Here is a 16,711-nt window from a genome sequence, read left to right on the forward strand (position 1 = left end):
CTTTTTTTTGTTTTTTGCTGCTATTGGATTTGTTGTAATCTAGATTTGCTGTCTTCTGAAGGTTTCACTCCCCAGCAACAGCAAGTTGGCAAGTGTTACTCAGCTGCTTTGCTGATGGTTGTCTTAAGTCAAAGCAGAGATGGCAGAAAACGGGAATGTGACAGTGCCTTTAAAAAAAAAAAAAGTGTGTGTAATATTATTGTTGGTCCTGGGAAGGCTGTTTGTGTCCCACTGACTTGGTGTCTTAAATGTTCTCTCTCTCTAAATGTTTAATATAGGGAAAGAAGGAAAACTTTTTTTCTTTACCTTTCCGTGCCTGCAACCCCCATTAACTCAAACAGGGACTAGGCTTTTAAGTACCCTGCACATTTAATAAATATGTGCTTCTTTCTAAGATGACAGCTTAATTTCATAGCTGGAATTAAACCTTCTAGCTTGGCCATAGGCTTTCACTATCCTCCATAAACCTGGCCTTGGCAACAACAGCAAAGTTTCCAGTAAGTGGTCTGACTGGAACAGGCTGACTTCAGTGTCCTGGAGCTGGGATAGCATTTGATGGTCCCTTCATTACCTGCAAGACAGTCTTTCATGGTGACAGTGTATGCAGTTCATGCCAAGTCCCATACTAGGGAAGCTGATGGTATGGATTTCCCAGCTGATTTTGCTGGCTGTTGAAATATACCCCAACTGTTAATATTCATGTTTATTTTTTCAGGGAATTAAGTGCTGTTAGAGGGGTAGCCTGGAGGAAAGAGCCTCTCCAGGGGCTAGTGCTAGTTAATACTTTCTTCTGCTTAGTAGACAGATGTCACTGAAGGAACTTTCCACTAGGCTGTTGTTGCAGCCTCCATTTAGGGTCATGTTTGCTGTTCTGATCCCCTCTACCTCAGGGAAAGTACAGTGGATCTGGAAAGCGTTCAGAGAAAGAATTGGGTCAGCTAGGACTCCTCAGCATATAAAAGACGAAGTAGGAATCTGTAAAGCAGTGAGAGGTAGGGAGGGAGACTGCAAACTGTTCACTGTTTCATCCTTCAGAAGAACTAGGGTCAGCAAACAAAACTAGTTGGAGCCAGGTTTAGATCAAACCAAAAGACATGCTGTGTTCCACATGCAACATGTAGTCAAGCCACAGAACTAGCTGCAGGATGTCATAGTTAATAAAAATTTATAAGGACAGACATGGCAAACTGGTGGAAGGGAAAGCCAATGCTACTCACTAAAGACAAACTCCATGTCTGTCTCTGCAAGCTTCTGATCCACAACTGGTTGAGACATGAAGCACATGGGGGAAAGTAGTATATGCTTGTCCTGTTCCTCTGTTCTCCTCTAAGCTTCTGCTTTTGGCCATGGCTGGAGACGAAGCAGACAAGTTGGGGCTTTGGTTTGCCCCAGTATGTCTGGTTCGTGTTCTTCAGGATGTAATGGAATAGATGAGACTTTCATAGTGGCTACTTCTAATGTATGCTAGAAATGAGAAAAAAATCTGATCTCCTTGCTATTTCAGTTGTACTGCTGTCACCGCTAATGACAGGCTACTGAATACTGGTGATGATGGGAGATTTTGCATCATTGCATCTATTTGATGTCAACTGAACAAAACCTGTAAGATTTGTTTCACTCAGACTTTAAACACCCTTCAAACAGGAATGACTACCAATTAGTTCTGTATTCTGGTAGTAAATGCTGTGACTATCAAATTCCCACAAATTTCTGTTAATATGTGCAGAGGATTTTTTTGCCATTTTTTATGGCATAGTACAAACGTGTGTGTAAGTATACACATTTATTCTGTGTAATTTGCATACCTAACTGCAAATGTATGTAAAATAAGATACTCATTAAAATGCATTTATTCTTTCCTTTTTTCCTTGATTTCAATAAAAGTGGCATATTTTTTTTGTTCTGAGACAGAAAAAAACCCCTGCTTTATGTTTTTCAGAGTCTTTTTCAGTGCTAGTTTTGCAAGACTCAAAGGACTTGAGAGATCTTGGTTTGACTTTATGCACTCAGGAAGCTTTGGGGATTTAGATAGAAAAATTTCTGGAATGTAGTTCTCCTCAGCAGAAGTCTTTTTCTTTTGCTTATTATATAAAATGATGATAGGGAATTCTGCTCCTGTTTTTGCTTTCCTAAGCTGCATGAATGATCCTCCTCACCTGAGGGCCAAGGTGTGAATTGCTGTCGGCAAACCACAGGCAAGCGGGGGGCCCCTCGTGATGTAAGCGGTTTGTTAAGGAGCCTGCAGGCCTCTTGCTCAATGACTTCTCTGTCCACGTACAGCTTGGGAACAGTCACATTTTTCAGATGTGAAATCTGTCAGCAAAGTGAAGTCAGCTTAAATATCAGCTGAGGCTTGAGCTCCCTTTCAGTTTCTGTTGACTTTATCCCCTCCTGCTCCTTCCTGATCAAGTTTCTCTCTGCTTGAGTCAGACTTGCCGACACTTAAAAGTTTTTATTCTGTGTTTCGGTTGTGTGGATTTGTGTGTGGCAAAGTTCAGGTGCCCTTCACATTTTCAGCCTCAACAGTGATCTGAAATGCTGAGGAGAGGGGAGACTGTTCTGGGTCTCTGAGACTCTTTAGCTGCTACAGTTCAATTAGAAACCAGTAAAACCACTTCTGGTACCCAAAGCATGCTGTACTCAGGTGACACCCTGCAGACCTGCTGGAGTTTTTTGTGTTGTACCTGCTGCTACCAAGCTGAGGAATTCTAGTTGGGAATCAGCACACCTTCTTTTCCCCAAATACAGAACAAAAATTACTCTCTGCACCAGAATTTATCACCAAAATATAAGACGTAACTGATGGGGTACAGACAGACAAAATACACAGAAACAGTGAGCATGTGTTAGTTGTGTGCTGAGCCTGTCCTGGGGGCAGGATGCTGAGGTCATGCCATGTCTGCTGGCTGACCGTGCAAACATCTGTGGGTTTGGGATGAACCTGTGGTGTCACTGCCTGTCAGTGTTGAAGCATTTTATGGTATTGAAAGCTTGAGGGGATTCTTGGCTGTGGCAAGGAATTTCAGATGATGTGGCTTGCTTAGAAAAGAAAAAACACAATAAACTGCAAGGGAGAGGAAAGCTAGGGAAGGAGAGAGCAACTGTTCCTGCTTCTGTTTTTTGTCACTCTCCTAAGGATAAAAGTTAGGAGTTATATTGTTGTCTTTTTTTTTTTTACCCTAGACTTAGACATGTTTTAAATCCTATGATCAGCTACCTTGACTGTTTTCTGTTCTACATGCATGCTTTTTTTTTCTCTCTGTGATACCTTCAGTGGTTTCCAAAGTTGAAATAATTTTCTTACTCCTCAAAGGGCCAGAATGTTTGAAGACATGTAATTGAGAGCTTCTGGCTACTGAGCCAAATAGCTCTTAATATCCTGTGGGTACTCAGTGCATCTCTTCCCCCTTTAATGGCTGGTCTATATAAGAGGGAGCAGCCTGGCACATCTCCGTGCATCCGTCACTCCTCTGCAGGTGGTAGCTGAAGAGGCAGCATTAGGGCCGAAGGTGCTGGGCTGGCTGTGGAAGCCATTTCTGGGCTTCTTTCTGTTCTTTGGTGCATGCCAACTGTGCACTCTGTTCTCTGGTTGGTGATGTCTTTGTAAGTAACCTTTTCTGTGTAATAAGTTATTGAGGGACAGGGTCCTACCTACCCCTTGGTAGAAAGCAATATTGGGTGCCCTCCATTTTCCAAGTGAGCACAATGGTGGAGTGTGCTGGAGAGGTGATAGAAGCGTGGGTAGAATGGGATATCCCGTTCTGTTCTCAGCTGAGGTACGTGCAGGTGCTCTCTGCATTGGATAAGGTTCTGTTAAAGCACAACCTTCTGCTCCTTTTGGGATCACATTGGAGAGATGCTATTGGGAGGGAAGTGTGTGTTGCAGTCTGGAGAAGGAGACGGTGGGGCAGGGCAGGGTGTTTGCCTCCTTTGTTTCATGGGAAAATACAAGTCACAATTTAGGATCTCTCGATATGAAAAAACATCATCTGGGAAATGCTTACCCTGTCGCTGCAGTAATAGTGAATTTATTGTTATCTGATAGCTCTGTTCCCAAACCCAAGTTGAATGGGAATAGTTTTTCCTGCTGTTCCTGGCTTGCTGGGCACTTAGCAGTCAATGTCTATACTCCATAATCTTCTTGTATCACAGCAAAATGTAGGAGGAAGCTCTCAACCCAGAAGTCCCTAGGGACGTAGGCATACTGATGTTTGCTGAGAAGGAAATGGACACAAAGGTCTCCAGATGTGAAGGATGCCCATGTCCTGGTGAGCTGAGGAAGGTGATCTTGATTTGACTTTTTTCTCCACCCCCTCCAACCTCCCTTTAATCTTCCAGAGAAAGTTCACTCCTGCGACCAGGAAAGGCAGAGTGCCCTGGAGGAGGCCAGGCAGAACCCTCGTGAGGGTATTGTCATCCCCGAGTGTGCTCCTGGAGGGCTGTACAAGCCAGTGCAATGCCACCAGTCGACTGGATACTGCTGGTGTGTCCTGGTGGACACGGGACGCCCCCTGCCTGGTACTTCCACTCGGTAAGAGCTACAGGCCTGGTAGATGAGATATAAAAAAATACTGTTGCTATATCAGATGAGTTCCTACTTCTAGACCAGTCCTTCCTTAGAGCTAGCAATGCCATACGTGATGTTTCCTGTTGAATGTTAGTATGCAGCTCCCTCTCTTTAGGGGCTGGTACATAGTAACTACTGCCCTTACTTTCCTCTGTGTTAAGTATTCATGCAAAGCAGGCTTTTTTTTTCCTCTGGCTGGTAGTTTTTGGGTGGTAGCAGGAAGCAGGGTACAGAGTACAGATCAGGGGCATGAGTAGTGAAAAGACAAGTGGCTTTGTTTTATTATCCTCTGCTTTATGCTTCCATGCTGCAGCCACTTGGATCCTGACCAGTGCAGAATTAGAAGACTGCTTGCTTGTGCCTTGATAGGTTTTAAGCCAGTGATAGATTTTTTTCTTTAAGTTACACTGTATCTTAAAACTACTTGGGGAATCTTTTCTCACTTGGAGTTTGGAAACAAATTGTGGGTCTTGCAAGTTATAAAACCAGGCCAGTAGGACTTGGGACCTAAAGTCTGCTAGACCCAGTGATTCTGCAGAGCATGGGCAGCTTTGTAAAAAAGCTCACCCTGTGCCCACAAGAGTTGGAAGAGGGCCTTGTGCTGTTTGTGGGTTTGGGTTGGTGGCTGGTACCGGACTTCAGAATATGCTCTTCCTTCTCTCTCCACTTCTGCTGCTGTTACTGGCTGTCCATAAGCAGACAGATGCTTAAGAATAAGACTTCTTCTGCAGGTTTATAGGCTTCCCCTGCAGTAAGCAAATAAGACACAAGCTCTTAGCAACCAGCTGATGACACTAAAGCTATATCACATAGTTTAGCATCTGCTGTTCTCCTTTTTCAGCTATGAGACCCCAGTGTGTGAAAGTGATGCCAGATCGAAGAGCACAGAGATTGATGATCCATTCAAGGACAGAGAACTTCCAGGTCAGAGAGGAAGAAGATCCTGTCTCTGCCTTCTTCCCTTGTCTCACCTTGGGACTCTTAAGAGGCCGAGAATATTGTTGAGGAGATGGGGAATTTCCCTCACCATGCATGTTTTACTATGGATTTTATTCTGTGTTATTTTGGATCACCTCCAGTTTCAGCAATGAACTGGAAAAGGCTGGGAGTGTCCTGGGGGCTGGTTTATTGCCTGTCTGTCCTTTGAAAACATGTCTGGGATCAGAATTTTCACAAAAGAAACCTGGATGCCTGGAGGCCTCCTGGGGGAAGAATGGGCTCAGCATTGAAATTTCTTCAAAGCCTGGCCAGGACAGGATCCTTTCCATATAGCAGGGCTTTTCAGCAGCTTGGTGCCCCCGAGCAACAGAAGACGACACAGCTGGCAATTGTCAGTAGACCAACTGGGTCCCTGACACTGCACGGACAGGCAGGGCAGCGTTCCTGGTACACTAAGGTCCTTTAATGCTGGCTTTTCATGTAGCTGGACTTTATCCCTCATTTTCTGCCTAGGAACTGCTTTATCTTGCATTGTTGCTTGTTTTATATTCTGCTTTTTCTTCTTAACAGAGTGACAAGCCATAATTTACTGTTTGCCTACCTAGTTTCTGCTAGGAAGATGTGCTGGGCATAGGTGTCTGTGCAGCTCTTAAAAATGCTATCCTACTTGCCTGCCCTCTGGTTTTCCCTTCTCACCGTCTTTCTCAGGAGCAGAGTGAGGGGTCCTCACTGACAGGTCAGCCATTGCTCTCCTGGGTGGGGGGCTGACTGCTTGAAAACAGAAGCTACAGTGGGTCCCTCTCCACCATGAGGGAGTGGTAGAGACCAAGAACTCTGCAGAAAGAGCTGGTAGCTCTGGATATACTTTATGCTATCCCTAGAAAGGGCCAGGAGAAAATTGAGCTGTCCCTGAGCAGGTTAGCGAAGGAAATGAGATTTGTTCCAGATTTGCCTTCTATGTCTCTTAATTCTCCTCCTACTGGCTCCTGACCTTGGGTCCTATAGCTTTCTGCTTAGCAACTCTTCCCTCAGTAGGGCTCTCTTCTACGCAGCTCCTCATTTTCACAAGTCATATAGAAATTTCCTCTCTGCCTCCCTCTCACATTCGAATGAAATTGGCCAATTGTTTCAAGTATTACTTTGGGGGGTAGGGGTAGGGAAACTAGCTAAATGATTGCATTAAGGCTCCTTTCCTTAGGAAATAGCAGTAAAATAGAATAACCTTACTTCCTTTCTTCCCCATCCCCTTCTCCCCTTGCTTTACTGCCTCTCCCTGCACTTCCCCCCCCTCCACCCCCACCTCTCTAGAACTCCTCTGTGAAAATCCTTTGCTCTTGGGCTTTTTCTTTGAGACTCTCTTTCTGATCTCTCAGGAAGACAGAATGGTTTCGTTTCCCTTCTCCCTCCCCTTCTGCACTGTAGCTGGACAAGGGGACAGGAACTGCTTGATGCAGAAGATGACACATGATGCTCTGTAACTTAGTGATCTGGTCCCAGCATCAGACTCCAGGAGAGTTCCCCCCTCAGCTCAAGCCACTTTTCTGTGCCTGAGTAAACTTTCAGGTCTGTGCTTGGCTGCATTGGCTGGCATGATGGTTCCTGTCACTGAAAATACCGTTGTCTCTGGAGGGACAAGGAGATGGAGGACCTGATCCTGGTTTGTCTGCCTGAGAGATGCTGTGCTGCATGATCTTTTGGTGCAGACTTGAGGTTTGTTTGATTAGCTGCTCTTGTATGCAAAAATTCATTGGTGAGCCAGAGCTGCAGGGGGTGATAGAGGATGTTTCTTCTCTTTTTCTGCTCTTATTCCTTAGCAGAACTGAATTTTAAGAGAAAACCCTGCTTTGAGACTGATCATTCCATTTGCACTCAGTTCTGTAAGGGGGACCCCGTACCTTATTCGTCTTCTAGAGGTTTGCCTGTTCTTCAGACGCTCAGTGCTGCAGGCAGCATGCTCCTTGGCCTGTGTGAAGAGACCCTGCAGAGGCCAAGGTGGGGGAGACATAAGTCCAGATCCTTGTGGACCTACACATACCCTCTTCACAAACCGTTTCATGGCTGTGGCCAGAAGAAAGAAAGAAGGAAGGAAAGTGTTGCTTGCACATAGCAAATGGCAAGCTGCTAATTCCTGCAGACGGTGAGATGCTGAGGCCCCAGGGAGATGACTTCTAGCAAATGGTTTTTCAACCTTCTCATTACTGCAACAAAAAGCTCCTTTAAGTGAGTGGTCTACTCTGGCTGCCATAGCAGCTTACCCATTACAATGCTGACATTTTCTGGACCATGTGCCAAACGAGTGCTGAGGGGTGTGCGTGTGTGTAATGCACATAATACAGGAGACAGGCGAGGGACTGTTGGTTAGCTATTGCAGAGAACAGAGCCTGTAATACTGCAAAGGAGGGGGTTTTGTCAAATCAATTTGCAAGCTGCTTTCAGCTGTCAAGGGATTACATTAAGTTTCTGGTGCTCTGTTTGGGGTACACGTGCTTCTCTGCTTGTCTGAGAAAAGCCGAAAGTGTTGACACTGCTGTATGTTGCTGGGGGAGGCTGTTTTCTGATGGCTGGTGCCTTAATCAGCTGACTAATTGGTAGTGCATGGTGGTTTGGGGAAAGAGAAGAGGTGAGGGAGTTGGTGATGGCTTTTCTGTCACATCAAGAGAAGACAATAGGATGGGAGGTTTGGACAATAGTTTTGGAGGTGGTGGGCTGAAGTTAAGTAAGCTTGTTCCTTGCTAGGCTAGAGCCGTTGTTACAGTATTAACATGGTAGCAAATGAAGCATGCTTTTGCTCCTTTAAGAAACAAGGAAAGGGCATAGGTTGCCTCATAAAGGTGAGGAGATGGAGAATTTCCTCTGAGCTGTGTCATAACAGGCTGGCACTGTTAAGGCTAGGAAGCTCTGTCAGACTGTGGTTATGACGGTGGGGAACTAGATGGCCTCAGCACTAAGTAATGGAAATAGTTACCAAGCTCGTCTTCAGCCCGCTTTGTCCTGCTTAAGCCAGCAGTGACTGGGGGCAATTACCACGTGTTGACTTAGACTGACGTATTTCCCATGCAGTGTGATCATGCAAAGAACTGAATTATTGTGGTAGCTGCTGGCAGGCAACACTCTCTGTGCCTGAAGAGGAGAGTGCAAGCAGCAGTCCTTGCTTTGGCCCATGCTTTGGGAAGCTTTAAGCAGTCAGTTGGGACCTCAGAACAGCCATGTTTGCAGAGGAAGATGACCCAGGAGGTAATGAGTTGTTTTGTAAACTTCTCTGCAAGTGTCACCATGGGAACTCCCGGTCTGCCAGGCACTTCCAGCACATCCCTGTGGTTACGCTGGTAGAGAACTGGGAGAGGCCGTAAAGCTAACCACACTGTCTTCCTGCCAGATATTGTTGGTGACCCTGTGTGTGCCTGCACAAAAGCTGCAGGACAAATTGCCATGCAGAGAAACCCATTAAGGGATTCTTCTGCCTTTCCTTAGGGACTGTGATGATGGCTGCCATGTTACAAACAAAGGAGGTTCTGGCTGATCCTTGCTGAACTGAGGTAGGAGAACAATCCTGTGTGTTCCTGCATTAAACCTTCTCTTTTCTTTCTGCAGGCTGCCCAGAAGGGAAGAAAGTTGAATTTATTACCAGCTTGCTTGATGCTCTGACTACGGACATGGTACAGGCTATCAACTCAGCAGCACCTACTGGGGGTGGGAGGTGAGTCCAGAAAGCACTCAGGCTGAATGCCACTAAGGTGGCTGCAGAGCTCTGGGTGCCCCTGAGGTGGGGCCGGGAGGGAAAGGTGTTGCTCTGTGCTGATTCGGGTTCCTCTGGGTTGCTGGGAGAGGAGCCGAGGCTGCATCTTCAGACTGCTCTGTCCTGTCATCCTAGCCCTGCCTGCCTCCTCCTGCCCCTCTGCCCTGGCAGCTGCTCCACCATAAAGGTTAGTGTAGCCCATTTGAAGTGTGAAATGAGAGCTCAGTGGGAGGAAGTGGCTTGTTCTTTTGTCGCCTGGTGAATGAAAAGACCTAATAAAATGCAAATGGATTGAAGGAGACCATGTGGCCTAGCGGCTACCATGGGGAGTGAAGAATGCAAACTGAATTCTTGGCAGTACCAGTGCTGTGGTTTTGCTGTGGGGCCCGAGCCAGCCTGCCGATGAGGAGAGGAGCTGTTTTTCATGGCCCTCCCCTCTGACCGGCTGCCTGCTCATCCCTCATGGAAGGAGCAGCAGGTCAGGCCTGTTGCAAGAGGTGGGCAGAAGTCTGCGTTTTGGGGAACTGGAGAAAAGCTGAGGTCTTGTCTCCCCCTTCTGCTTGGTAACAGCAAATCCCCTTAGTGCAGCAGCTGCGATGCTGCAGCAGGACAGGCCATTGAGAATGGACTGTGATGGATTTAAAAGCAGCACTATATTGCTTCATCTATGCAAGGCTTCTATGCTTCTGGATTCCCCCAGCTAGAAAAGGGGTCAGTGCTAGTTTAACATGCAGCGATGCCACAACGAATACTGTGCTTGTGTTCATAGGGATGTAGAGATGAAGGAGGTGCCTCTGTGCATGTGTTACTTCTGTGGGTATTCCTCCAATGTATCGAGAGTGATATTGATCCCCTTCTTTCCTCTTTCAAAATGTAGAAGGAAGCAGTGCCATCTTTAAGTACTCAAGACAAAAATCTGCCTGGGTGGCACCTCTGTGCCTCTTGGTTTCAGTATGGATTGCTTGTGAGCCCATATGGTTTTAACTTCGTGTTTGGACCTTACAAATCAGGCCAGTGGCTGAGTGCCTGCACGCTGAATATTCTGTAACCCGTCGAATTAGTAGTATATGCCTAGCATGTCTGTATTCATATAAACAGGATGAAAAATGCCCCAAGGATGGGAAATACGTCGTTCTCTCCCAGCCATAAGCATTCCAATGTCAATTCTGTCTAATTTGCATGGTTCAAATGCAGTGGGTAGGGGTGGCGGGAAGCCCTGGAGAGTATTTGATATTTATTTGGCATCTTTGGCACGGGAACTGAAACCCAGCCAATGTAATCATCGCTCTTAAAATAAAGCTTAATATAAACCAATATTGTAGAGACCAGAGATGTATGCCCCCACTGCACTTCTATAAACCAGCAGGCTTGCTTCCTAATGTTCCCCAAGCTTTGTGTATTTCTCAGCTTTCAATAGAGGCCTTTCTGGTAGAATTTTTCACTGTGCAGCTCTTCACACAGTCCTCATGTTGATTTATTTTCAGCTCCAGTGTTGGCAGCCCAGTTGCAAGGGGAGAAAGAAATCTTTTAGCAGGCCGTCCTTTGTAAGGCGAAAGACTGCTGCCACCCAAATACTCTGCCTGCCCACAGCCACGATTAAATTCAGGAAGCTGCTCTGGCGTAAACTTCCATGTGCATCAGCTAGGCTAAGCGCATACCCCAAAGAACGTACGTCAAGTTTTTCCGTCCCACCATGACATGATGGGACCATTTATTTTGCAAAGAAAAGCATTTCAAGGAATTTGGGGTACTTAAATAAAAGTTTAATCAGTACAGCTTTCATTTCATATGAGTTTGGAGAGTTGGGAAGCTGTCTCTGTGCAATGAGTCCTGCTTTCCAAGTTTCCCAAGAGGAGGAATGTCCTGAGTCCTCTCTTCAGGAATATCTCAAATTGTCTGGGTAACCTAACTTCCCTTTGGCACTGGAAATGAAGCTCTTTTTCCAAGACACAGGGGTATTTTATTTATAGGGTTGTGAGGCTAATTCATTTTTAACCTTAACAAATAACAAAACACTGGATTTATGACAGTGCTTATCCTGCATCTCTCTGGCCCAGGTTTGCTGAGAAGGTCATGTTCAAAGAAAAGCTAGAGATCTGGCTATCTGATTTTTCTTAATGTCAGTCATGTTAGTTTTAATGTCGGTTTTCTTACTTGTGAGGCAAGTAAGACTTATTGCAGGCTTTTCTCCATCTTTGCCATAATGATGGCAGAACAGGTTCTCTATTTAAATACGCACTGGTTCCCTCTGTACCCTCCCTTCTTCTGTTCATTTACAGTGTTCAGCATTTCATTCTCCTGGACCTTTTTTAAAGTCTGAACAAATGTGTCCAATGATCTCAGGTACATTTTTAACATATCACCAGTAAAGCTTATGGCTGTTGCAGAGGGCAGGCCAGGCAAACGGTGAGCTGTACCCCCATGTCAATTGGTCCCATATATTGTCCTAATCCCTAGAAGTGTTTAAGACCAGGTTGGATGAGGCTTTGAGCAACCTGGTCTAGTGGAGGGTGTCCCTGCCCCCAGCAGGGGGGTTGGAACTAGATGATCTTTAAGGTCCCTTCCAACCCAAACCATTCTATGATTCTATGCATTTTAATCAATCGGAGAAGCAGCAAGTAGGAGTTTTAGGGAAGGTGGGGAGTATTCCTGTTTCTCCATGGCAGCAGAGAGATGATATTGGCATACAATATACATCTTTAGTATCCACATTAAAATATAGGACCAAACACAGAGAAGAGCCTGAAGTGTCAAGGCCTGAAAAAGCCTAACAGTGAGAGTGTTAAGGAGCTCAGCCTTCCTTAGGGTAGTGAAAGAAAGAAGAGGAGAAAAAAAAAAAGGCTGAAAGATGATTTTGTATAATCTGAGTATCTCCATAGGGACAAAAAGCTCTGCAGACTCTTTAGTCTACCAGGGAAGAACATGATTAGCTGAATATAAACAAACTTGTGATCAAAATTTCTTTAAAGCAAGGGCAATTCTAAGGCAAAATGAAGTCATGAAGGAGGTGACAGATCCCCTCTCTCTAAGTCTTTCATCTTAGGCCTGATGCCTTTCAGAAAGACTTGCTTTAGTCTAACCCAAGTTATGGTCCTAAGAGTAATTTGATTCACATTCTGTGAGTATGATATACAGGAAATCAGATTAAATTACCCTGCTGCCTTCAGTCTGAATCTGGATATGCAAGTGAAAACTTCCTACATTTGCTGAGTGTCTTCATCTTCAAGATTTTATGTATTTATGCTGCAAAGTTATTTGTGGCTTTGCAATTAATGTCTGTATTAGCTTTTTTTGGGGGGGGGCAGAGGAGCATGTGGAGAAATTAGAGATCTGCATTTAAAATACTACATAGAGCTGTGCTAAACTGCACACTTTATACTTGGCACACACAAGAGCAATCTAGTAGCAGCAAAGTGAGGCTGTACAACTTGGATTGCTGCGGGCCATGTAAGAAAAACCTGATAAGACTTTTTTTTTTTTATTGGGCATGCTTAAAACAACCTTGTAATCCCTTATAGGTCTTGTCTCGTTTAAGCAAGTTCAAAGCTATTGACTTTAATTGAGTTACTCTTGCTTTACAATGATGTAAATGAGACGAGAACTTCCCTTCCTTGTGGCCCTGGTTTATATTACAGCAAAATAGCCAAGGAGACTTCATTTAGACTTTTGAAACAGAAAATCTCTGGTAAAATTCATTCTTAATTTTAAGTTTATGTAATAACTCCAAGGCACATCTTGTTACTGTATGTTTTCAAAGTAATTAAGGGAGCACTTGTAGGAAATTGGTTTATTAACCAGTGTTTGTTATCCTTTTTGAAAAAACACATAGTAGAAATTGTTCACGTATAAATCCTATACAATAGGAGCAGCACTTTTTAAGATTTATACTTCACTTTAGTACATTTTAGCCTATTTTCTAATTTGGCCATATTCATATTACACAGGGCCTCAACTAAAATAGACCAAAAGGGATCCCAGCCTGGGTTTCCCTGATCTGAGAAACTCCCTTTTGTCCCTGCCAATTCAGAAGTTAATTTTAGTTGCCAAAATGTGTGTACTATGGCTTGCTACATTATCAGCAAAAATATTACTGTCCTGTGGAATTTAGGGTTAAAAGGGCAGCTTACAACAGCCACCCTTATCATGTAACACAGCAGCTGTGTCCCTTCATTTTAAGTTGCCAATTATTCCCCATGTAATAGCCCTAAAAAGTACTTCAGAAAATTGCCCCCAAGGTTCCCTTTCATGCTCTGGTTGAGCAGTTTGAAGCAGGCAAGCACAGCTCAGCACATCTCCAGGGTGTTCTGAAGTCGAGCCATGTTTTAATAAAGATTGACACTTTCAAACAGTGCAGGGAAGTTAATGCCCAACTCCTATTGCATTTCAATTGAAGTTGGATACCAACTTCTCTTTGTGCTCCTATGGAAATTCTAGCCTAATTAAAGATATGGGAGAGTTCATGTAAGAGGAGGATCTTTGAGCAGTCAATGAGGAGTGAAGGGAGGTGATTTTTAAACTTTCTAAATGATTTATCCCACAATCTTCAGAAAAGTTGTGTTCAGAATAATGTTTCATACACTACTTAGCTGGAGGAGAGGAAGAAACTGGGCCTGTAATAGGAAAACTTAAGTTTTAACTGTAGAGGAATTACGCAGTCCCTGTAATGAATTTGGACTGTGTAGTACCCTTTTGTTTAGTCTGAACACAGCTTAGTTTTCTGTTGGTTTCTTGATTCTTTGGCTACAGGAAGGGGAGAATAATAAAACAAATACAGGATCCTTTTGCAATTCCATTAGAGTAAGCCTCTTTGATTCAAGCTGTGTTCCACTGTTACAGCGTTTAAGTTTAGAACAGAAAACTTCAAACAACAACAAAAGGAGAGTAAGAAGTGGATGCAGAACAAGAACAATTCTGAATTTTACCCCCCTGTGTTAAACTCATAATTTCCTACCGCTCCCTGCAGGCACCTTAGTGGACATCATCAATGCTGTCATGGGCATTGACTTGGCAGGGTCAGTCCTGTCATTTCTTTTGCCTCACTCTCATCCGTTCTTCATTCAGCAACAGCACCAAGCATGGTATGTGTCCTCACAAAGTATTTTCAAGTTGTAGAAACTTACAACTTTAACTCCTGTAGACATCCTGACCACAAAACATACCTTGTGTGTTGAGAGTGGATGCTGGACTAATTTTTGTTCTACTCTGTTGCTTCTGCTAGCAGCTTCTTGTCCATCAGTGTTCTTTCATCCTGGAACAGCTCCCTTTGGTTTATAGTCTCTGTTTGCAGTCCAGTTAGGTGATGTTAGGCTGGTCTTACTCCCCTTCCCTCCTTCTGCCTCAGCTGCTATTGTTGCTACATAAAGTTTGTATTACAAAAGAACAGGTTTTCTGAAGGTCTTCAAACAGACTATCATCTGCTGGGTACTTCAGAGACCACAACCTTGCTTGCTGTCCAAGCAGTATTTTGTATTAGGATTTTCTGTCACTGCAACAGTACTGTGGGTCCGTGCAGCCTGTGTAGTGGGATGCAGTGGGGCTGCAAGTGTTCAGGGAGCAAAGGACCAGCTTTGGTAGGAATGGACTTGAGTTTACTTAGAAAATTTAGTGGGACATATTACGCTTTGACAGCACAGTTCTATGGAGGATGATGTGATTGCACACTGTACACAATTCTGTGAGTAATGCATGACACTTGCTGCTCTTGTATACTTTACCCTATATACCTCCTCTCCTTCCCACTGAGCTAACTCCTCCTTTCTTGCAAGGGGTCTCAAGGGCTGGAAAGCATTACAGACTGTATGCAAAGTGCATATTCAAGCTGTCTATTTGATATTTTGGCATATTCTTCCCTCTCTGCCCCAGAATTCAGTGCAGATGCAAAAGTACATGTCCATGATTTTTCATAGCCTCTTTGCTTTCTGCTTGTACCCCAGTTACACCAGATGATATGGAAGTATTCTGTGGAAGCGTGTCTTGACTAGAAAATAGTATTGTTAAAAGTAACAGTACCTTAACCCATGTATCTCCAAGCATAAGCACCTAAGAAATAAATATTCTCCTCTTATAAGGGAACTGATAGCATGTTATACAGGAGGAGGAGCAAAAGCCTCATAGAGAAGACTATATACTAGATGCCAACAAACTTGTAAGAAAGCTGAGAGAGCCGGTTCCCTGTCTTAGGCTGTTAATGACAGGCCGTGCTTCTCTTCATTGTTGGACCGTAGGTGGGTTTATGCTGCATAATGGAGCTAAACTTGCTGGCTTATGTACGGAAGCGATCCTGTGATAGCAGGTTAGATTTGGAAAATCAGCTTGGACAGAACTTTTTGCTTCCCCAGCACTCATTCTTTAGGAGTGATTGTTTTGCCATAGAGTGCTAAAGAGGAACAATTAGGAAGAAAAGTTAAGTACAGCTGTAATGTAGTGAACATGAGAAGGCTGGCTGCATTTTGGTAATGTCTGTCTTAGCTGCTACAACACTGGAGTGAGAGACGGGAATCCAGTGGATTTTTGTGTGACTGGTGTTAGAGGAAGAGATGTTGTTTTGCTGGGAGTTGAGAATGTACAAAGCAGTTTTGTTCTCTCTTGTTTTTTCTGATTCCTTTATGGTCTGAATGAGTGGAGAGGCAGCCCAGCAAATGAAGTTTGCATCTGAGGGTTGATTCATTTCTCTTGCAACAGCAATGGAGAAGTAATAGAGGGAAATTCCCCTGGAATACTCCTGCAAAGTTTGTGCTTGCAGGACAATTAGAGCCCCCAGATTTATTTCAGCTGCCCCACTGGGTATGGCTGTTGTCATGGCACATCATCAAAGCTAGGTGGCTTAACAGTGCTGTGAAATTGCTCCAATTCATGTTTCATGGATGGTGCGTAAGTGTCTTGCATGGCCAGCCGTCAGTCAAGATAGATATGATGTTGTAACCTCAGCCTTCTTTAGTGTATCATGTAATTTCAAGAGCCAGGGAGATATGGCTGCACTGAGATGATGTGGATTCTTCCTGTGCTGGGGCTTCCAGATGATCATCAGAAAGGGCAGGCAACCAACTCAGGAACTGCAGTCCCACTAAGCCAGCCAACAGGAAGTGGTAAAACCTCAGAAATTACTGTATCTTCCTTCCTCCTACAATCACACCAGTTAAGCTACCTCCCTTTAGCTTCATTAGGATGCTGCAGTTTTTAGTGTGAGCTCTCAGCATGTTTGTAATGGCAAAAATTGGTGTATCATCACCTCATGAGTCAATGTATTTGTATTAGCCTGTGGATTTGCCTCATTTTCTTTATGGAAGTGCTGAAGAGAGCTATATTGCCTCTCTTGGTAACTCATAGGAGCTCCTCCTTGGTGTGCCTCTGAAAAAGAGGCACTTTTAATTCCTGCTTCCGAGTGTCTCTTCAGCAGAGAAACTTGTGTTCCTGTCTGTTGTCTTTCTGCTGTTGGTTCTAAGATACTCTGCTATTTTCTCCATTTCTGC

General features: G+C 44.3%; 1 protein-coding gene across 9 annotated transcripts in view; it reads left to right on the plus strand.

Moving 5' to 3' along the window:
* Nucleotides 1-16,711, plus strand: part of SMOC1 (SPARC related modular calcium binding 1) — a 137,675-nt gene that overhangs the window by 106,851 nt on the left and 14,113 nt on the right. For 8 of the 9 annotated variants that reach the window (XM_075754232.1, XM_075754230.1, XM_075754231.1 and 5 more), the window contains exons 8-10: nt 4,339-4,531; nt 5,409-5,491; nt 9,098-9,203. In XM_075754232.1, coding sequence (XP_075610347.1) covers nt 4,339-4,531; nt 5,409-5,491; nt 9,098-9,203 — 382 coding nt within the window. The remainder of the gene's footprint in view (nt 1-4,338; nt 4,532-5,408; nt 5,492-9,097; nt 9,204-16,711) is intronic. The other variant, XM_075754238.1, reaches the window with a different exon arrangement.

The sequence above is a fragment of the Balearica regulorum genome, chromosome 5 (assembly GCF_011004875.1).
Source record: "Balearica regulorum gibbericeps isolate bBalReg1 chromosome 5, bBalReg1.pri, whole genome shotgun sequence".
Classification (NCBI taxonomy): Eukaryota; Metazoa; Chordata; class Aves; order Gruiformes; family Gruidae; genus Balearica; species Balearica regulorum.